The following is a 19,102-nucleotide window of genomic DNA, read 5'->3' as shown; positions in this document are numbered from 1 at the left end:
AGAGATCAAGATAGAATTATGTTTTGAATGAAGTATTATTAATATTAATGCAATATTTACACATCCGGTAAACATTTAACCACAAACAGATGGAAAGGTAGAAAAAAACTCCCTCTGCTTTATACATCTAGCCAAAAGCTTCCCTGCTTTGTCCCCCAACTCAAAGTATGACTGTCCTGCCCTGGACAGTCAAAGCTCCACCTTCAGTGACAATACAGTATTATATCTGTATTTCAATCGGGTCAATTCTCTATCATTCTTGCCATCAGACAACATTCGGCGCATCAGCTGCGCCTCGGCACTTTTAATATTCCCTTAAAACTCCACAAGTTCTTGTGCTTTGGATTTTTTGATAAATGAGGCACTTAAGGACCACCTTAAGTACATCCCAAGCCATGCTTACAAAGGATACTGAGGACCAGTTGGTCTCCATATAAACATTGATTTCAGCCTTTAACATTTGTTGGAATTCAGTATTTTGCAAAAGGGATACATTAAAGTGCCAACTATATGATTTCCTTTTCTCCAAATGTGGCAACACCTCTAAACTCAAAAGGATGTGATCTGAGGGCGTGACTTAAAATGTTTTCAATTGATCAAATCAACAACAGATGAAATGAGACTTCGATATACATTTAAATAAAAATCTATTCTAGAATAAATCTTATGGACTAATGAAAAAAATGTTATAGTCCCTACCAGATGGGTTCAAAAGTCTCCAAATATCTGCAAGACCAAGATTTTTACACATCTTGTGAAGCATCAATGTTGCTCTAGGGGGCTTACACACATTTGCTTCACTATGATCAAGGACTGAGTCCAACAAAAGATTAAAGTCTCCTCCCAATAATACATCATGAGGGGGACCCAGCAAATTCAAACAACCCTTCAAGATCTATAATCATCAACTTCAGGTGCGTAAATATTAGCCAAAATAAGACTTTGCCCGTGAATTTCTGTAGACGCTTGGTGTAATGACTCCCCTGCTCTTGCGCTAGCACTAAAGAAAACATGCCCTCCCCATATCTTACCAAAATGTTCAGCTTCCTGTGGGGAAAGATGCATTTCTAAGAAGCAAAACAATAAAAAAATAATAACAAATAAATAAATAAAAAAGGCAGCTCCGTTTCCTCGGACAGTCAAGTGTATGTTCAGTTAGTCGGCCCACTCAGCTGCAACGCGAGAACTACAAAATAGCTTACTCCATATACTCTACGAAGGACATCCCTTGCTGGGGACATGTGAAGGTTTTACAGCCATCCTTAACCCTCTGGGGTCGACGGACGCACCCTGCTGGATTTTTTCGTCATTACAGCGGAAACAAAATTCTCAAATCATTTTTGGGCATACAGATAAGTGCAAGACATCATTAGAGACTATAAAGGGTCTACTTTTATTTGTGTGTACACACAATAACAAAACTTTTTGTTGTAAAATAAAGAATATAAAAAAGGATGAGCTGTAAGCATGAGTCCATCGATGAGCTGGGTTTGCGAGCATATATCTGAAACACGTCACAAAAATGAACTGAAACTCAGTGAACTGAAACAATTCAAAATTAAAACAAATATTCTCCTGCAATGCAATCTGTATGAAAAAGCGATGTTCAGTTTTTACTGGTTTATCTAATTATCTGTAATGTGCTCACACCCACCAGCAGAGCGTGGCATTCATATGCTAATGTGCTGAGGCGATCAATGCAAATGTAAACGCACCCGACTGTGCCTTAAACAAGTTAATTTTTCTGCACATTTGAAAGACAGCATGATACACAAGTGAGAAAACTCCTGGATAGCGACGAAGAGTTAACATTTTCCTCAGAAGAAGAGCGGGACTCCAATGAATGTTTGTATTTTGAAGAGAGACTAGATCCAGCAGAGGATACAATTTTGGATGAGTAAGTAATTTAGTTTTCATTAGTTGACATGCTATTTTATATAAACAAGTACATATTTTACTAGTGGGACTGTTTCCAGACTTGCCAGCGAGGATTCAGAGTATTGACATTTGAAATATGTCCTAATAGGCAAGTTTTAGTTACATTTAAATGCCGTTTCGGCTAAAGCAGGTATTTAAAATGTATACTATATGATATAAATATGATATGTAATATGAATGTTTAGATTATATTTTAAGTAGTGTTTATGCTGCCTCATTAACATCAACAAATATGCTTGCAAATATGTGTTCAGGTTAAATGAGTAAAATGCAGTTTAAATATGCCCATATTAGAAAATCACCATCTTATGATATCTGAAGGATCATGTGACACTGAAGAAATGATGCTGAAAATTCAGCTTTGATCACAAATTGCATTTTACAATATATTCAAATAGAAAACTGTTCTTTTAAATTGTAAAAAGAGTTCAAAATATCACTGTTTTTACTGTATTTTGGATCAAATAAATGCAGCCTTGGTGAGCAGACGAGACTTATTTTAAACAGTAGTGTAGATCTAAAATTAAGTCTTTACTTAAAGAAAATGTATAGTCAGATTACATCTTTTAACTTAAAACTTGATTTTGATCATCAAGTCTCCTCCGATTCATTCTCTTGGTCACATTCCTCATTGAAAGGCCCAAGGGAAGGGTCTTGTGTCTCATCAGGTGTGAATTACAATCAATATTCATTATAGTTCACGCCTCCTCACATATGACCTTTCTAACACTAAAAGTGTCTTACAAAAGGTCAATTACTATATTGTTTTGTATGAATGAGTGATCAGGATGGTTTTCACATCATTTTGTAGCAAAAACTCTAGCCTACAAGATCCAGTTCTCAAAAGTCTTGTGGACAAATGTTTAGTATGTGTTTATATGGCCTTATTTCAAATGACTTAATTTAGTTTTTTCAAAAACCATGCATAAAGGTTATTTTCTCAAAAATACAAACATGTACATACATGTTGCTATTATTGTAGCCCAGTTTGTGCTGAATACGGTGTTATCAGACTTTAGCCATTAATGTGTTTTTAAGCAACTGAAAAAAAATGCACAAATGTCAAGGCATGTCAAAACTTCTCCAAGGCCCAAAACACCCTCAGACCCCAGAGGGTTAACATCAATTCTTAATTTGGCCAGGAACATCAATGCAAAAGCGACCTTCCATTGATGTAAGAGTTTCTTGCATTCTTTGAATCAATCACGTTTCTCTTTTTTCCACATTCACAGAATCTGGGAACAGAAAATGCTGTGGTTTTTCCAAGAATGTCTTCCTTTACTCATGTAACATGATCTTTATCGGATGATCTCAGAAATTGGGCCAGTATTGATCAGGGCCTGTCTCCCTCAGCAGATCGCAGAGCTCGATCGATTTCCAGCTTTTTGTCAGCTTGAGCACGCAAGTGTCTATTAATGTCTCCAGAACCTGAGGATTTTGAATTCTTTGATATATTGTCCTGATAGAATAGTTATGGACCATCATCTCTGTTCACATGTCCGAACCTCGCATGGTGTTGATGGACTCCTCACCAATAATAACTCTTGAGATTATGCATATATTTCATTTGAGATCTGGTTTCAAAAGGAAAGTTGAAGCAAGAAAAACGAAATGGTTCAATAAAATTAAACCCTATACAATAAATATTATTCAAATCTCAAAAACAGGGTGTTTGGGTTTCATGACCCTTAAACAAATATATATTTCACCACCTTCTCACCTTCCTCTCCATTTGTGCTTATCGGAGCTTTTTTTTTTATTAGAGCACTTATCTAATTACTGCCTCTTTAGGATGAATCACTTCTGTTGTATTCCTCATTTGTAAGTTCCTTGGATAAAAGCATCTGCTAAATGAATAAATGTAATTGATCACACTTAAGCAACTGAAGATACATTTCTCGACATTTCCAGTGGTAAAAGAGAGAAAAAGAAAATGAGTTGAGGATTTCATACAAGTTCAGATTTCTGATATGTGAACAGTACTGATAATTCTAGAAACATCCAAGCATGGTGTTCAGTTTAACAACGTGAATGCAAACATTTAAAGATTGTATTTTTTTTTTTTTTTAAACAAAAAGTCAAGTTGGTCTGCAGATATGAATCAGAGGCGAGTCATAGTTCAACTCTTGCTTAATTTAATTATAATATGATTGATGTATTAACTACAACTCGCATGTATTTTCATTCTCAGGGAACCAGGCTAAATGAGCAAGCACTGTTGCTACATTCCTGAAATGGGTCAGACCCTCAGTCACCCCTCAGAGGTCAAATACACAAATGACCTGTAACATTCATGATTATAACATAACCTGAATAAAAGAACATAATCAGGAAGATGACGATTACCTTTTGATTATAACAATTGCTAGTGAAAATATTCAACTCATCAACAGGCCAAAGAAACGGGTGAACACACCCCTTCACACTTTAGACAACCTGCTATTTCATTGCAATGCTGAACATGTTCAAGTACTTTTATTTATATAGCACTTTTAAAAACAGCATCAAGGCTGACCAAAGTCCTATACAATACAAAATTATAAAAACACAATTTAAGACCAGGACATTACATGCTATTAAAAGTCAGTAAGAGGAGATTCGTTTTAAGAGAAGATTTAAAAACAGATAATGAAGGTGACAATCTGATACTGATAGGCAGACTATTCCATAAAATAGGACCCACAACCGAAAAGGCTCTCCCTCCTCTACGCTTTAGCCTCGAGCGTGGGACATAGAAGAGATATTGATCACCGGATCTAGGTGGAATGTGGGGATGTAGTAAGTCTGATAATAACTGGGAGCTTTGTTGTGAAATGATTTGTAAACAAACAATAACACTTTAAAAATAAATTCTAGCTTGAACCAGCAGCCAATGAATTGATTTTAAAATGAGGGTAACATGATCGTTCTTCCGACCTCCTTTTAGAAATTTTGCTGCTGCATTTTGGACTAATTGAAGTCGAGCAATAAGAGATTTGGAAATTCCACAAATGGAGAGAATTACAGAAGTCTAGACCAGTGGTTCCCCAAAGTGGGTGCCGTGACAACTGGCTAGGGGGTGCCGCAGAAACTCAGCTTTTTTCCAATTTATACAGCCTAATATAACTATCGTACCATATAATAACCTCTTACAGCATATATTTTAAAAATATATCAAAACACCAACATATGACCATGTCCAAATGAAAATAAATAAGTGAAAAAACACTGATATATTTCATACATATTTAAAGTTCAAATACTTATTTGCAGCCAATTGGACTGTTCTCAGGATTGAATTGCTCTGCTGAGCTCCACCCTTTGTACTGGTGCGCGCTTAATTTATTTATAAATGTATTTATAGATATATTTCACGCAAAGATTGACAGGACAAAGATGGATACATTTATACGTTTAAACAAAAGAAAAGAAGAAATGTCACAGCCCTGAAGACCGACGGACATCAACCCGGAACCACAACCAATGGGGTCTGAGCATCAGAGTCTCAAGTCAAGTCAAGTCAAGTGGTTTTTATTGTCGTTTCAACCATATACAGTTAGTACAGTACACAGCAAAACGAGACAACGTTCCTCCAGGACCATTGTGCTACATAAAAACAACAAAGGACCACATGACTACACAACTAATTAAAATACCTATATAAAATACCTATATATATATATATATATATATATATACCTATATATATATATATATATATATATATATAAGTGCACGTGCAAACATGTGCAAAAAGTACGGGACAGTACAACAAATTTCTGACAATGAACAGGACAATAGACACAATGCAGCGCCGACCAGTAGACAGTAGTGCAAAAAGATGAGTTTCTAAAAACGTAAACATAACATACTATAAGAGTGTTCTATGCACATAGCAGTTACTGAGGGTATAAAGGGACAATAATTAAAGTGCAACTCAGGACACGTGTGCGTGTGTGTGTGCGTGTGTGTGTGTGTGTGTGTGTGTGTGTGTGTGTGTGTGTGTGTCAGTCCAGTCTCTGAGTATTGAGGAGTCTGATGGCTTGGGGGAAGTAGCCGTTACACAGTCTGGCCGTGAGGGCCCGAATGCTTCGGTACCTCTTGCCAGACGGCAGGAGGATAAAGAGTTTGTGTGAGGGGTGTGTGGGGTCGTCCACAGTGCTGGTTGCTTTGCAGATACAGTGTTTTTTGTAAATGTCTTTGATGGAGGGAATAGAGACCCCAATGATCTTCTCAGCTGTCCTCACTATCCTCTGCAGGGCTTTGCGGTCCGAAACGGTGCAAGTCCCAAACCAGGCAGTGATGCAGCTGCTCAGGATGCTCTCAATAGTCCCTCTATAGAATGTAGTGAGGATGGGGGGTGGGAGATGTGCTTTCCTCAGCCTTCGAAGAAAGTAGAGACGCTGCTGAGCTTTCTTGGTGATAGAGCTGGTGTTGAGGGACCAGGTGAGGTTCTCCACCAGGTGAACACCAAGGAATTTGGTGCTCTTGACGATCTCCACAGAGGAGCCGTCGATGTTCAGCGGAGTGTGTTCACCTTGTGCTCTCCTAAAGTCAACAACCATCTCTTTTGTTTTGTCGACATTCAGGGACAGGTTGTTGGCTCTACACCAGTCCGTCAGCCGCTGCACCTCCTCTCTGTATGTTGACTCGTCGTTCTTGCTGATGAGACCCACCACGGTCGTGTCATCGGCAAACTTGATGATGTGGTTCGAGCTGTGCATTGCTGCACAGTCGTGAGTCAGCAGAGTGAACAGCAGTGGACTGAGCACACAGCCCTGGGGGGCCCCAGTGCTCAGTGTGGTGGTGGTGGAGATGCTGTTCCCGATCCGGACTGACTGAGGTCTCCCAGTCAGGAAGTCCAGGATCCAGTTGCAGAGGGAGGTGTCCAGGCCCAGCAGGTTCAGCTTTCCAATCAGGTGCTGAGGAATTATTGTGTTAAATGCTGAGCTGAAATCTATGAACAGCATTCGAATGTATGAGTCCTTATTGTCTAGGTGGGTGAGGGCCAGATGGAGGGTTGTGGCGATGGCATCGTCCGTTGAACGGTTTGGACGATACGCAAACTGCAGTGGGTCTAGTGAGGGGGGCAGCTGGGTCTTAATGTGCCTCATGACGAGCCTCTCGAAGCACTTCATGATGATGGGTGTAAGTGCGACGGGACGGTAGTCGTTGAGGCAGGACACTGAAGACTTCTTTGGAATGGGGATGATGGTGGTGGCCTTGAAGCACGTTAGAACGACGGCGCTGCTCAGAGATGTTGAAGATGTCGGTAAGAACATCTGCTAGCTGGTCTGCACATCCTCTGAGCACTCTGCCAGGAATGTTGTCTGGTCCAGCAGCCTTCCGTGGGTTGACTCTACGTAGAGTTTTCCTCACATCTGCCGTGGTAAGACAGAGCACCTGGTCGTTGGGAGGAGGGGTGGTCTTCCTCGCCACCACGTCGTTCTGCACTTCAAACCGAGCGTAGAAGTCGTTCAGCGCATCTGGAAGGGAGGCATCTTTGTCACAGGCAACTGATGTTGTCCTGTAGTTGGTGATGGCCTGGATGCCCTGCCACATGCGCCGCGTGTCACCGCTGTCCTGGAAGTGACTGTGGATTCACTGGGCGTGTGCGCGCTTTGCCTCTCTGATTGCCCGTGACAGTCTGCTGCTGCATACGGAGGTGCGCTGGCTGTCACGGGGCAAGGTGCTTTCCCGTGTCTATGAGCTTCGAGATGAATTCAGGCAGTTTTCAACAGAGCATGAAATACCCAACAAAGAACAGATCAAAGACAACTCATGGTGGGCTAAGATTGCATACCTCGTAGACATTTTTAGTCACTTAAATGAGCTTAACACATAGATGCAAGGAATGAACGAAAATATTTTAACAGCAACAGACTTAACGGTTTCAAGGCCAAACTCAAGCTTTGGCAACAAATACTGAAAAATAAAAACATCGACATGTTTCCCTTAACAGCAGAGGACCCCGCTCGTAAGACACCAGTTCTATTAAGATCTATAGCCACACATCTGAAAACGCTACAGGAAAGGTTTGCGTTTTACTTCCCCGCTGCTAATGAAAACTTTGACTGGATCTGTGATCCTTTTAACCCTCTCTCATCAGAATCGGTAAAGATGTTGCCAATCAAAGCGCAAGAAGAACTGTTGGAACGCCGTATGGATCGCACTTTAAAATTTAAATTTGGAGAAATGTCTTCGGATTAATTTTGTCTGCATGTGGGAAACGAATACCCATCTATCTCAGAATGTGCCGTAAATGTGCTGTTGCAGTTTTCAACCTCTTGTGTGAGCTAGAATTCTCATCCCTGGCATATGTGAAAAACTAAAAAAGGCAGCACCTGTCAGTGGAGTACAATCTACGAGTTGCACTATCCTCAATCTACCAACCGTATCAAGAGGCTGTGCTCGCAAAAGCAGGCACATGTATCCCATTAAAATGCCCGCGACAATTCCATGCATAGATATTTTATTTTCATTTTTTAAGTTAAGGTCAAATCAAAATGAGCAAATGAGAAACTAAAAGAAAATACAAATATTTGAGTCGTTTATTTAAAATAATCAAGTATCCATCTTTAAATGTTTTTTGTTCCAATGATTCCCACATACAGTAAATGGTTCAAATCAGTCTGTTGACATGTGTCATCCAGTTTTAAAAGACAGATGGATCATTTGAATGGGTTGTTTCACCTCATATTATGTCTGTTGTCATCATTCATAATACATTCATGCATCCATTTATGCTTCATTTGTTGTTTGCTCATCTGGATTAAATTTTTTTATATGTATGCATGCACATTTAGTTTAATTGGGTTGGGGTGCCATGGGAAAAAAAAAAAACAAAACAAAAAAAACACTACAAAAGGGGTGCCATGCTTTCAAAAAGTTTGGAACCACTGGTCTAGACGAGAAGTGATGAAAGCATGAACTGCTATCTCCAACGTTTTCTCTGACAAAAAGGGTTTAACTTTAGAGAGTAGACATAGCTAAAAGAAACTGGAACCCATGACAGCACTAATATGTTTGTAAAATGTCAGTTGGCTATCAAATTGGACACACAGTTTCCATCCTTGAGGAGAGAGGAAAACATTGAGACTTCCGCAATCAGCATTACGGACATCAAAATTATCTGTAGGACCAAAGACAATCACTTCTGTCTTGTCTTTATTCAAAAACAAAGTTGTTGGCTGGCCAACCTTTTATTTCCTCCAGGCTAGAAGAGATTGAAATGGAATGTGATCATTTCGTTTAACCGGTAAGTACATTTGAGTGTCATCAGCGTAGAAGTGGTAGGAGATACCATGCTTTCTGCTATTGAAACCCAGAGGGAGTATATAAAGAGAAAAAAGTGCTGATGCAAGAATAGAGCCCTGAAGGATGTTCCCTGTAAACAGACATTTATTCAAAAAGTACACCAGACCAGGACCTACTGAGTCTACTATTTGTTTGAAGTACCAAGGATGAATAGTATCAAGGGGGCAAAAGGAGGTTTTAAGACTGGCAGTTATTCCTATAACTGTATGTAATGTGATAGTGTCAAAAGGCATCCCATGAGGCTAGTGACTGCATAGAATTTAATTGATCCTCAACCCAAGGCATTAACTGCGATCTTAAGTTAGTAATTTTGTCACAAAAAAATCTCAAGAAACCTTCACGTAGTACAATTAGGTACGGCATTAACGGGAGTCAAAACAGAAATTATAACAGAAAACAAAACCTTTGGACAATGGTGATTATTTGTAATTAAATTTGAAAAGTAAGCAGCTTTTGCTGATTTTACAGTTCTCGGATACTGAAAGACTGCTTATTGGCGTATTTCGAAAGAAACTTGAAGTTTGTTGTTTTTCCATTTTCGCATGCATGTCCAGAAGAACGAGTAATGGAGTTGAGCAATGGTTCAGATCTACAGTACATTTCGATTTATTTGTTTTAGTAGTGCAGTATCATTTAAAACGTCCAACCATACAGAGTTTAGCAACTTGAGGTGGTGGTCAGGATCCAGATCCAGTAAAGGAGATTCGAGGTACAGTGATGTACAGGCCATATTAAAACGCGGATTAAAATCTTCACAGAAATGAGGAGAGTAATAACGGACCAGTTCTTCAGCTAGAATTGCTCTTTGAGTGAGCATAGGGAGAAACATATAAAATAATATCGGCAGGTGATCAGATAACAACGCATCCCAGATTTCTATATCAGCAATGGACAACCCGTATGAAAGTCAGTCTAGAGTAGGACGATGAATGTGTGTGGGGTCCTTTATCCACTGGACTAAATTAAAAGAGTCAATAAGTCTGAGGAACTCCTCCGCTAAATGTTTTGACCTACAGCATACATGGATGTTAAAGTCACCAACCAGTAAAAAGTCACGTTTTGTAGTAATAAATCCCACGAACTCTGTGAATTCATGTATAAAATCTTTCAATGAGTGTGGAGGTCGATAAACCACAGCTAGCATCACCGGTCCATTCCACTCTAGCCGTAATAGCTGCGGGAAACAGAGTGGCCACCGGCATAAATCGTCTGGAACATCCACTTCAAAGTTGTTCGCCCTCGGATTATTAATAAAGTAATGCAAATCCGCCTGATAATTATCAAGAAATGGGGTTTGAATGTCCAGGAGCTTCTGGTGATCGTATGTCAGAAGCGACCAGCAGTTAGAGACGCATAGAAACATCCAAACAAATACACACATGGAGAGCACCAGACGGCATGCCACACACACCGGCGCCATCTTCACACTCTGTGAACATGAGATGAATATACAAATAGTTACAATATTGTGAGATCACAACAGGGCAGCATGGTGGTGCAGTGGGTAGCGCTGTCGCCTCACAGCAATAAGGTTTGAGTCCCGGCTCACCCAGGGCCTTTCTGTGTGGAGTTTGTATGTTATTCCTGTGTTTGCATGGGTTCCTCCGGGTGCTCTGGTTTCCTCCACAGTCCAAAAACATACAGATCAAGTGAATTGGAGATTCTAAATGGCCAGTAGGTGAGAGTGAGTGTGAGTGTGTGGGGGCTAGCCCTGTAATGGACTGGCCACCTGTCTAGGGCGTTTCCATCCCTTAGTCACGAGACAGCTGGGACCGGCTCCAGCACTACCAGCGACCCTGCATAGTATAAGTGGCTATAGAAGATAGATGGATCGAGTATCACGATATGATATATAATTGTATCGACACAGCCCTACATGGCACAGTAAACAAGCTTCTCTCATATCGCTAATGAACACATAACAGACGTCAAGACTTCTAAAACTCGAATTTGAAGTAGTTTCACATCATATGCCTTCAAAAGACTTGGAATAATGGAAATCAAGACTATTATCATTTTTGGGTGGACTTAGGGGCACAAGTGTATCATGATAACCCTTGTGTAAACATGTTAGCAGAGTGCTGTCATCACTCAAGTACATTTCCACTGATAAAAGGTGCTGGTTATTGTATAGATGTGGCTGTATAATACATGGCATTGGTGCTACCTTGTAATAAGGCTGCGGGTGTATTGGTGCTCCTCCCTCAGTGCGCTGCAGCGACTGCTTCACTTGCTCAACCTTGATGCCCAGGTGAGCCTCAAAGTACCTGCGCAGTGCCATGCAGGTGTGCTTTGCTGTCTGTCTGCTAGAGAAGATCTCGTCATCGCTCAACAGTGCCCCTTGGTCCTCCGGGTTCAGAATCTCCAAAGTGCTGATCTACAACAATAACACCATATAAGGCCAGAAACACACTATGCAAGTACACAAATACAGCCACGAATGTTGGCCAATACACTGCAAACATGTGGTCCATATTTAGGTTCATGTACTTGGGAAAAGTATGTTTTGAGCACATGAAATAAAGACTTATACGTGCCAACTAAATATCTTAACGAGGCAATCTATAAAAAATTAAAGCTCCTTTGTCTATTGGGGCAAAATGCTAAAAATACAGCCTCAGTGCTGTAATTAAAAAAAAAAAAAAATAAATAAATAAAAGGGCTAGATGCCACTAAATTCCCACGGTGCACAAAAAAACCCTTGAAATGGAAACAGTTATTGTCGAGCCCTGATTAAATATTGCATTCAACATTTTCCAATAAAAAAATTCAGATTGTTTCACAATTCCAGTGGGTCAGAAGTTTACATATGCCAAGTTTACTGTGCCTTTTAGAACTTTGAAAAATTCCAGATAATGTCAAGCCTTTAGGCAATTAGCTTCTGAAATTGGAGTCAATTGGAGGTGCACCTGCAGATGTTTTAAGACGTTTGACCCAAGTTAAACAATTTAAAAAAGGCAATGCTATCAAATACTAACAAAGTGTATGTAAACTTCTGACCCACTGAGAATGTGATGAAAGAAATAAAAGCTTAAATAAATCACTCTCTCTATTATTAATCATACATTTCAATTTCTTAAAGAAGTGATCCTAACTGACCTAAGACAGGGAATGTTTTTTATGATTAAATGTCAGTAATTGTGAAAAGCTGCTTAAATATATTTAGCTAAGGTGTATGTAAACTTCTGACTTCAACTGTAATAACAGCAGCAATAAAAAAAAAAAAAGTCTGCAATAAGGTCAAAAATAAAGAAAACAGAAAATAAATAAATGACAAGGGAGACTGCAGTATACCCAACAGACTCGCGCAGCGCGCGCAAACCATTCACGCATCACGAGACGGCAGCGCTTCACTTTAGGTTAATCATGCAAGTAAATGCTTTGCTTTTCGGTCAGACTGCATGGATGACAGCCTACATTCCATGTTTCATTGGTTTCTTTTTGCTTTCAGAACAAAATGTTATGCAATAAGGAAAAAACACTATTAATCCTTGAGATTTCATATACAGGTACACCCTCCTTAAACTATGGTCACATTCAAAATGACATTAAACGTTTAAAAGAGAACACCCATTTTGTGGTTAAAAAAAAAAAAAAAAAAAAAAAACTCAGTCTATTCAAAGTCTAAATGAAACGTGGAAATAAAGTTTTAGGATTTTGCAGGTGCAATTCGCTTAAAAGGGCTAAATAGTTGATTGGCTTGTGATGCGTGAATGGCTTGCATGCGCAACGCGAGTCTTGTCAAACTCTCCTTTAGCTGATGAAAATATGCTGTGTGATCATGAGGAAAGATTACAACCAGATGTAGATTGGAATGCAGGTGTGAGAAAACTTCATATAAATAGCTAGTAATTACCGATCTGCGAGATTTCGAATTTTTTTTGACAAATTTTAGATTCCACACAATTTCGTGATCAGTAATCAAATAAGCAAATGTGTGATATTAACGGTGTTATCTAATTTTGTACAAAAAGGACAGGTTCTTTCATTAAAGCACCTTCAAAAGATGCTCTGTGAAAATTTGCATGCAGGATCATGATTATATCATAATCATCAGGTTTTGCAAAAAAATTCACAAACTGTTGTGCTGATAATATAATTTGTAATGAAATATAAACAATTAAATTAGGAAAAATGCCAAATATAAATATTTGTGGACTCAAACTTCAGAAAAATCACATCCAAGCGCTTGTTTTTTTTTGGTTTTCACAGCCATTGACCAGGAAAATAGAAAAATGTCACTCCATGTCAAAAAGGTGGCCGACCGGGGGGGCCTGGTTAGCTCAGCGAGTATTGAGAAATTATCTGAACTCATTTCCTTAAATGCTTTTAAGTCCAGATTGAGAGAACCTGAAATGACCTGTTTAAATTGTAAATGTTTTTAATTATTTGTGTTGTATAACCTTTATAAATGTAATTTATTGTGTTTTTGCTGCCTCTTGGCCAGGACTCCCTTGAAAAAGAGGTTTTTAACCTCAATGGGACTTTCCTGGTTAAATAAAGGTTAAATAAATAAAAAAAAAAAAAAAATTGATGTGGACTACCACAACTGGAGTCACGGGTTCGAATCCAGGGTGTGCTAAGTGACTTCAGCCAGGTCTCCTAAGCAACCAAATTGGCCCAGTTGCTAGGGAGGGTAGAGTCACATGGGGTTACCTCCTCGTGGTTGCGATTAGTGGTTCTTGATCTCAATGGGGCGCGTGGTAAGTTGTATGTGGATTGCGGAGAATAGCATGAGCCTCCACATTCTGGGGGTCTCCGCGGTTTCATGCACAACGAGCCACGGATGCGCGGTTTGACGGTCTCAGAAGCGGAGGCAACTGAGACTTGTCCTCCGCCACCCAGATTGAGGTGAGCAATGGGAATAGGGCATTCCAAATTGGGGAGAAAAGGGGATAACATTTTTTTTTTATAATTATGTAACGCAACATCTTTGGAATTTTGCAGGATTTTTCTCACAACGAGAGTTTGTCTCTGTTTCTTAGTGTTAACCCTAAATTACACAAAGTATTTATGCAACACATCTCACTTGAGCAATAATGGCTGAATAAAAAAATATTAATTTAAATACATTGTAAAAGGATTATCACTTTACATTATCATCATTACAAAAACAATATCCCACTTAAGGAAAAATGCTTGAATATCATAAAAAAAAAAAAAAACAATAGAAAGAGTTGTCCATTTATCCTCTTTAAACCTTGTTTTTTTTATTTAATATAATAAAGGGAATAGTTCAACCAAAAATAATGATCACAATTTACTTAAATTCACATTATTATAAATTTTTGGATGACCTATTATTAGAAGTGTGATCCCAATGCAAATGTGTTTAAGTGCGTACCAGGTTGACGAGGCGTCGCAGGCCGTCTTGTTTGTCGAAGAGCTCAAGCACAGCTCTGAAGGAGAAGCAGATAGAGAAGAACATGGTGGCATGGCAGCAGCCGGAAGCATGCGAGCACTCGAGCAGCCACAGTGTGTAGTTTACCACTTCCGACAGAAGAGAATGAGGTAGCATGCACACCTGATATGGGCAGAGGATGAAGGTGAGAACAAAATAAGAGACTAAAGTCTCTTTAAAGAGTTTGAATTTTATGACTGTATGATACCCGCTCCATGGCATCCTGGTTGTACGCGAGGTAATAGAGGCACAAAGACACGCCTGTGGCTGCCATAGAGGGCCGAGGGATCTCCAGTAACTTTGGTACTCCGCCATGCACCACAAACTCGGCAGCAAACTTTTTATGGAGGAGGAGAGATGCGAGATACTAAAAGATAGAAAAGAAAATGACAACCACGACAAATTACTCAACATCTGGTTTCATAATTAAATTATTCAATCAAGCATTGCATTCATGTAAATTTTGGGACTATTCTGAAATGCTTGCTTTAATGCACACTACACATAAAAAGTCTAGACATACAGTAGCTACTCAGTAAAGTCACCAAGACTATGTTTGAGAATTATGGAATGACCAATTTTTTTTAAAATCAAAACAAAATTTCACTCTTATATTTTAGCTTGATTGCCGAGATTACAGCCATACTCACTATGGGCATTCTCGTAACCAACTTTTAACAGTATTAAAAGAGTTCACAAGTTGGACACTCGTTAACTGCTTTTCCTTCACTATCTCCTCCAACCCATTAAAAGAAAAATAAATTCAAAAATGTTTGTTTTATAAAGTAATTAATACACTTTATATTTGACTTACTCAATTGAAGAATTTATTCATAGCCTTTCAAAGCATTTTTCAGATAATACCTACATCAAATGTGTGTCCATATGTTTGACTTTTAGTGTATGTGATGTTTGTCAGGTACCTTTAGGGCTTCAAATGTGAGCTGAACATCATTCGTCTGTTTCAGGTCAATGTAGTGCATCAGCAGCTCACAAGCACCAAGCTGCATGAAAACAGCCAACAACTGCACGCACACGCACACGCACACACACACGCACACACACACACACACACACCCCTCTCTGAACATCAGTATAATTAAATTATCAGTCACTTCAAATTACTGATCAGAACATATGTTATGAAGGGATGGGTCAAATCTTGGATTCTGTCAGCAAGATTTAAAAATTTGTGGTCAACGTACACAGGCATTAGGTGGACGTCTTTGGCTGATGTGCTGGGTCTAGCATTTTTTTCCAGCATCTCACAGTAATCACAATTTTAATACAAGTTAAAAATAGTTTTTACAGAAGATGGGGATGTGTTAAAATCAAAGAATTTTGGTTGAGGGATCAGAGCTTTGCGTGTCAGGTATTGGACACTCAATTTTCATTTTGCCACCGACTCCGTATTCTGGGTGATTGGATGGTTGTCAACATTGTGGATAGATTTATAAGTTGGGTCCTAGCAGAGTCATGATTGGCAGGAAAGTCATCCTCAGGGGATGGAAGTCGGCTGGGGCACTGTCGTTTAGGGAGTGGTGCGGGGAGGAGGCGTTTAAAGAGGTGATTTTTAGAAGGCTGGAGAAATGGGATTAGTTTGTCAGGAAGTGGGGGGGTTGTTTAGCTTTCTTGGAGGTTTCTCAGGGAGGGGCTGTGGAGAAGGATTTCTAGTTTGGGTACGTGTATTATTGATGTTGTTTAAAGTGTATCTGTTTTTTTTTTATGGTTTTATTTTTTTAAATTATTTATATGTTTTAATTGTTGGTGACCACAGTAGTGTGCATTTGTGTCGGGAGGGGGTGAATGTTTGGGGGGAGAGGTTTAATGTGAATAATTGATTCTGTATTCCATGTTGTGTTTGTATGTTTTATGATTGGAATCAATAAAAATTGTTAATAACAAAAAAAAAAAGAAAAGAGGAATGAGCATTTGACAGACGGGAATGTGTAACATGCATTTTGAGGGAGTACAAAGCAGCGGGTCAGTTTGGTATCAATTGGAAATAGTTTTACCTCCATGTTATTGCAACATAGCAAACACAATGCATTTCCATCGTTCTCTGATGTGGTAGCCTAAAATGAAGTTTCTAAGCAGCCTAAAGTGTTGAAAATGTTAAATTACAAATCAAAATGTATTAATTTGGCAGATTCTTATCTAAAGACACTTACGGTGTATTTGAGATGTATGTTTTATTAGTATGCATTAGGGCTGCACGATTATAGCAAAAAACATAATTGTCGATTATTGCCCTTGATATTGTAATCGTTATTATTAATTATGTTGATTAAAATATTAAATTTACTGAGTTGTCACAAAGCAAGAGTACTAGAGCTACTTCAGAGTAGCAGATTTCAATGGTGGATTCGAGCTGCACTCCAGTTTCTTTTAAGCATTATATTGTAATTTACACTCACCTAAAGGATTATTAGGAACACCTGTTCAATTTCTCATTAATGCAATTATCTAATCAACCAATCACATGGCAGTTGCTTCAATGCATTTAGGGGTGTGGTCCTGGTCAAGACAATCTCCTGAACTCCAAACTGAATGTCAGAATGGGAAAGAAAGGTGATTTAAGCAATTTTGAGCGTGGCATGGTTGTTGGTGCCAGACGGGCCGGTCTGAGTATTTCACAATCTGCTCAGTTACTGGGATTTTCACGCACAACCATTTCTAGGGTTTACAAAGAATGGTGTGAAAAGGGAAAAACATCCAGTATGCGGCAGTCCTGTGGGCCAAAATGCCTTGTTGATGCTAGAGGTCAGAGGAGAATGGGCCGACTGATTCAAGCTCAAGCTTTGCCTGAAATAACCACTCGTTACAACCGAGGTATGCAGCAAAGCATTTGTGAAGCCACAACACGCACAACCTTGAGGAGGATGGGCTATAACAGCAAAAGACCCCACCGGGTACCACTCATCTCCACTACAAATAGGAAAAAGAGGCTACAATTTGCAAGAGCTCACCAAAATTGGACAGTTGAAGACTGGAAAAATGTTGCCTGGTCTGATGAGTCTCGATTTCTGTTGAGACATTCAAATGGTAGAGTCAGAATTTGGCGTAAACAGAATGAGAACATGGATCTATCATGCCTTGTTACCACTGTGCAGGCTGGTGGTGGTGGTGTAATGGTGTGGGGGATGTTTTCTTGGCACACTTTAGGCCCCTTAGTGCCATTTGGGCATCGTTTAAATGCCACGGCCATGTCCATCCCTTTATGGCCACCATGTACCCATCCTCTGATGGCTACTTCCAGCAGGATAATGCACCATATCACAAAGCTCGAATCATTTCAAATTGGTTTCTTGAACATGACAATGAGTTCACTGTACTAAAATGGCCCCCACAGTCACCAGATCTCAACCCAATAGAGCATCTTTGGGATGTGGTGGAACGGGAGCTTCGTGCCCTGGATATGCATCCCACAAATCTCCAACTGCAAGATGCTATCCTATCAATACGGGCCAACATTTCTAAAGAATGCTTTCAGCACCTTGTTGAATCACTGCCACGTAGAATTAAGGCAGTTCTGAAGGCGAAAGGGGGTCAAACACAGTATTAGTATGGTGTTCCTAATAATCCTTTAGGTGAGTGTATATTGTAATAATGTTTGTTAAGTTAAGGCATGTCAAAATAATTTTTAATGGATATTCATGCTATAGAATATATTAAATTATTGCTAAATTATAGCTTAATATATTAGTCCACGTATAGTAAATATGGCATATTCAATATTCAAACTTATTAACAGCCGATTTAAATCGACCAAGTTATTGCATTCGGTAAGCCCTTTGGTGGCTAGGCAGGAGACCATTCATCCCGTTAGATCTTCAATGGTGATCTTGTTCATGTAAGATCATCGTTAGATCATTTGTGGCCTCAATGGTTGTACTTGGAAATTAAAAACAGTAATTTGCTATCAGAGTTTGTGCAATTCGTGAAAATGTTAAATCTACCAATACCAGCTGTGTGGCAAATGGGTGCAGACGTGATAACAATGACGGTGATTCCTGAAATATGCTATTCATGTCATGCTTTATGTTGGCTACACCTCCGAAACGCACGTAGAATTTAACTATGTTTAATGCAAGAGGTGCAATATGCAATGAATCCAAAATAATTACAGTGCTTTTCGCTCTTGTTCTATAGCTTCTTTTCAAGTGTCAGGTGATGTTTCTTCAGTATTCATTTTCATGTGCCATGCGAACAGAGCTAGAACATCATGCAAGCATCTGGTCATTCAGATGGTTTAAATAGGATCAGTTGTCATTACAGATAGGACGGAGGACTAATTCGGATTGGCCATTGCCTTTTAATTGCTCAATGGACATGTTAGTTATTCGTTAGAATATTCAACCCCTGCAAAAAAAAAAAAAAAAAACATTGTAAATATAAACCATTGATGCAGCAGGAGTAGACTAAATTGAACATTGCAATGGTCAGTTTTCACGATTACATAATCGT

The 19,102-nt window shown here is 39.2% G+C and overlaps 1 protein-coding gene across 2 annotated transcripts in view; it reads right to left on the bottom strand.

Moving 5' to 3' along the window:
- The window catches only part of LOC127620829 (DDB1- and CUL4-associated factor 1-like), a 158,479-nt gene that overhangs the window by 105,344 nt on the left and 34,033 nt on the right, over positions 1–19,102 (bottom strand). For both annotated transcript variants that reach the window (XM_052094086.1, XM_052094085.1), the window contains exons 8-11: positions 15,559–15,660; positions 14,844–15,002; positions 14,579–14,758; positions 11,402–11,611 (exon numbers count right to left, since the gene is read on the bottom strand). In XM_052094086.1, the coding sequence (XP_051950046.1) occupies positions 11,402–11,611; positions 14,579–14,758; positions 14,844–15,002; positions 15,559–15,660 (651 nt within the window). The remainder of the gene's footprint in view (positions 1–11,401; positions 11,612–14,578; positions 14,759–14,843; positions 15,003–15,558; positions 15,661–19,102) is intronic.

Source organism: Xyrauchen texanus, chromosome 27 (assembly GCF_025860055.1).
Source record: "Xyrauchen texanus isolate HMW12.3.18 chromosome 27, RBS_HiC_50CHRs, whole genome shotgun sequence".
In the NCBI taxonomy this organism is placed as follows: Eukaryota; Metazoa; Chordata; class Actinopteri; order Cypriniformes; family Catostomidae; genus Xyrauchen; species Xyrauchen texanus.
This window is presented reverse-complemented; position numbering and strand designations above follow the sequence as displayed.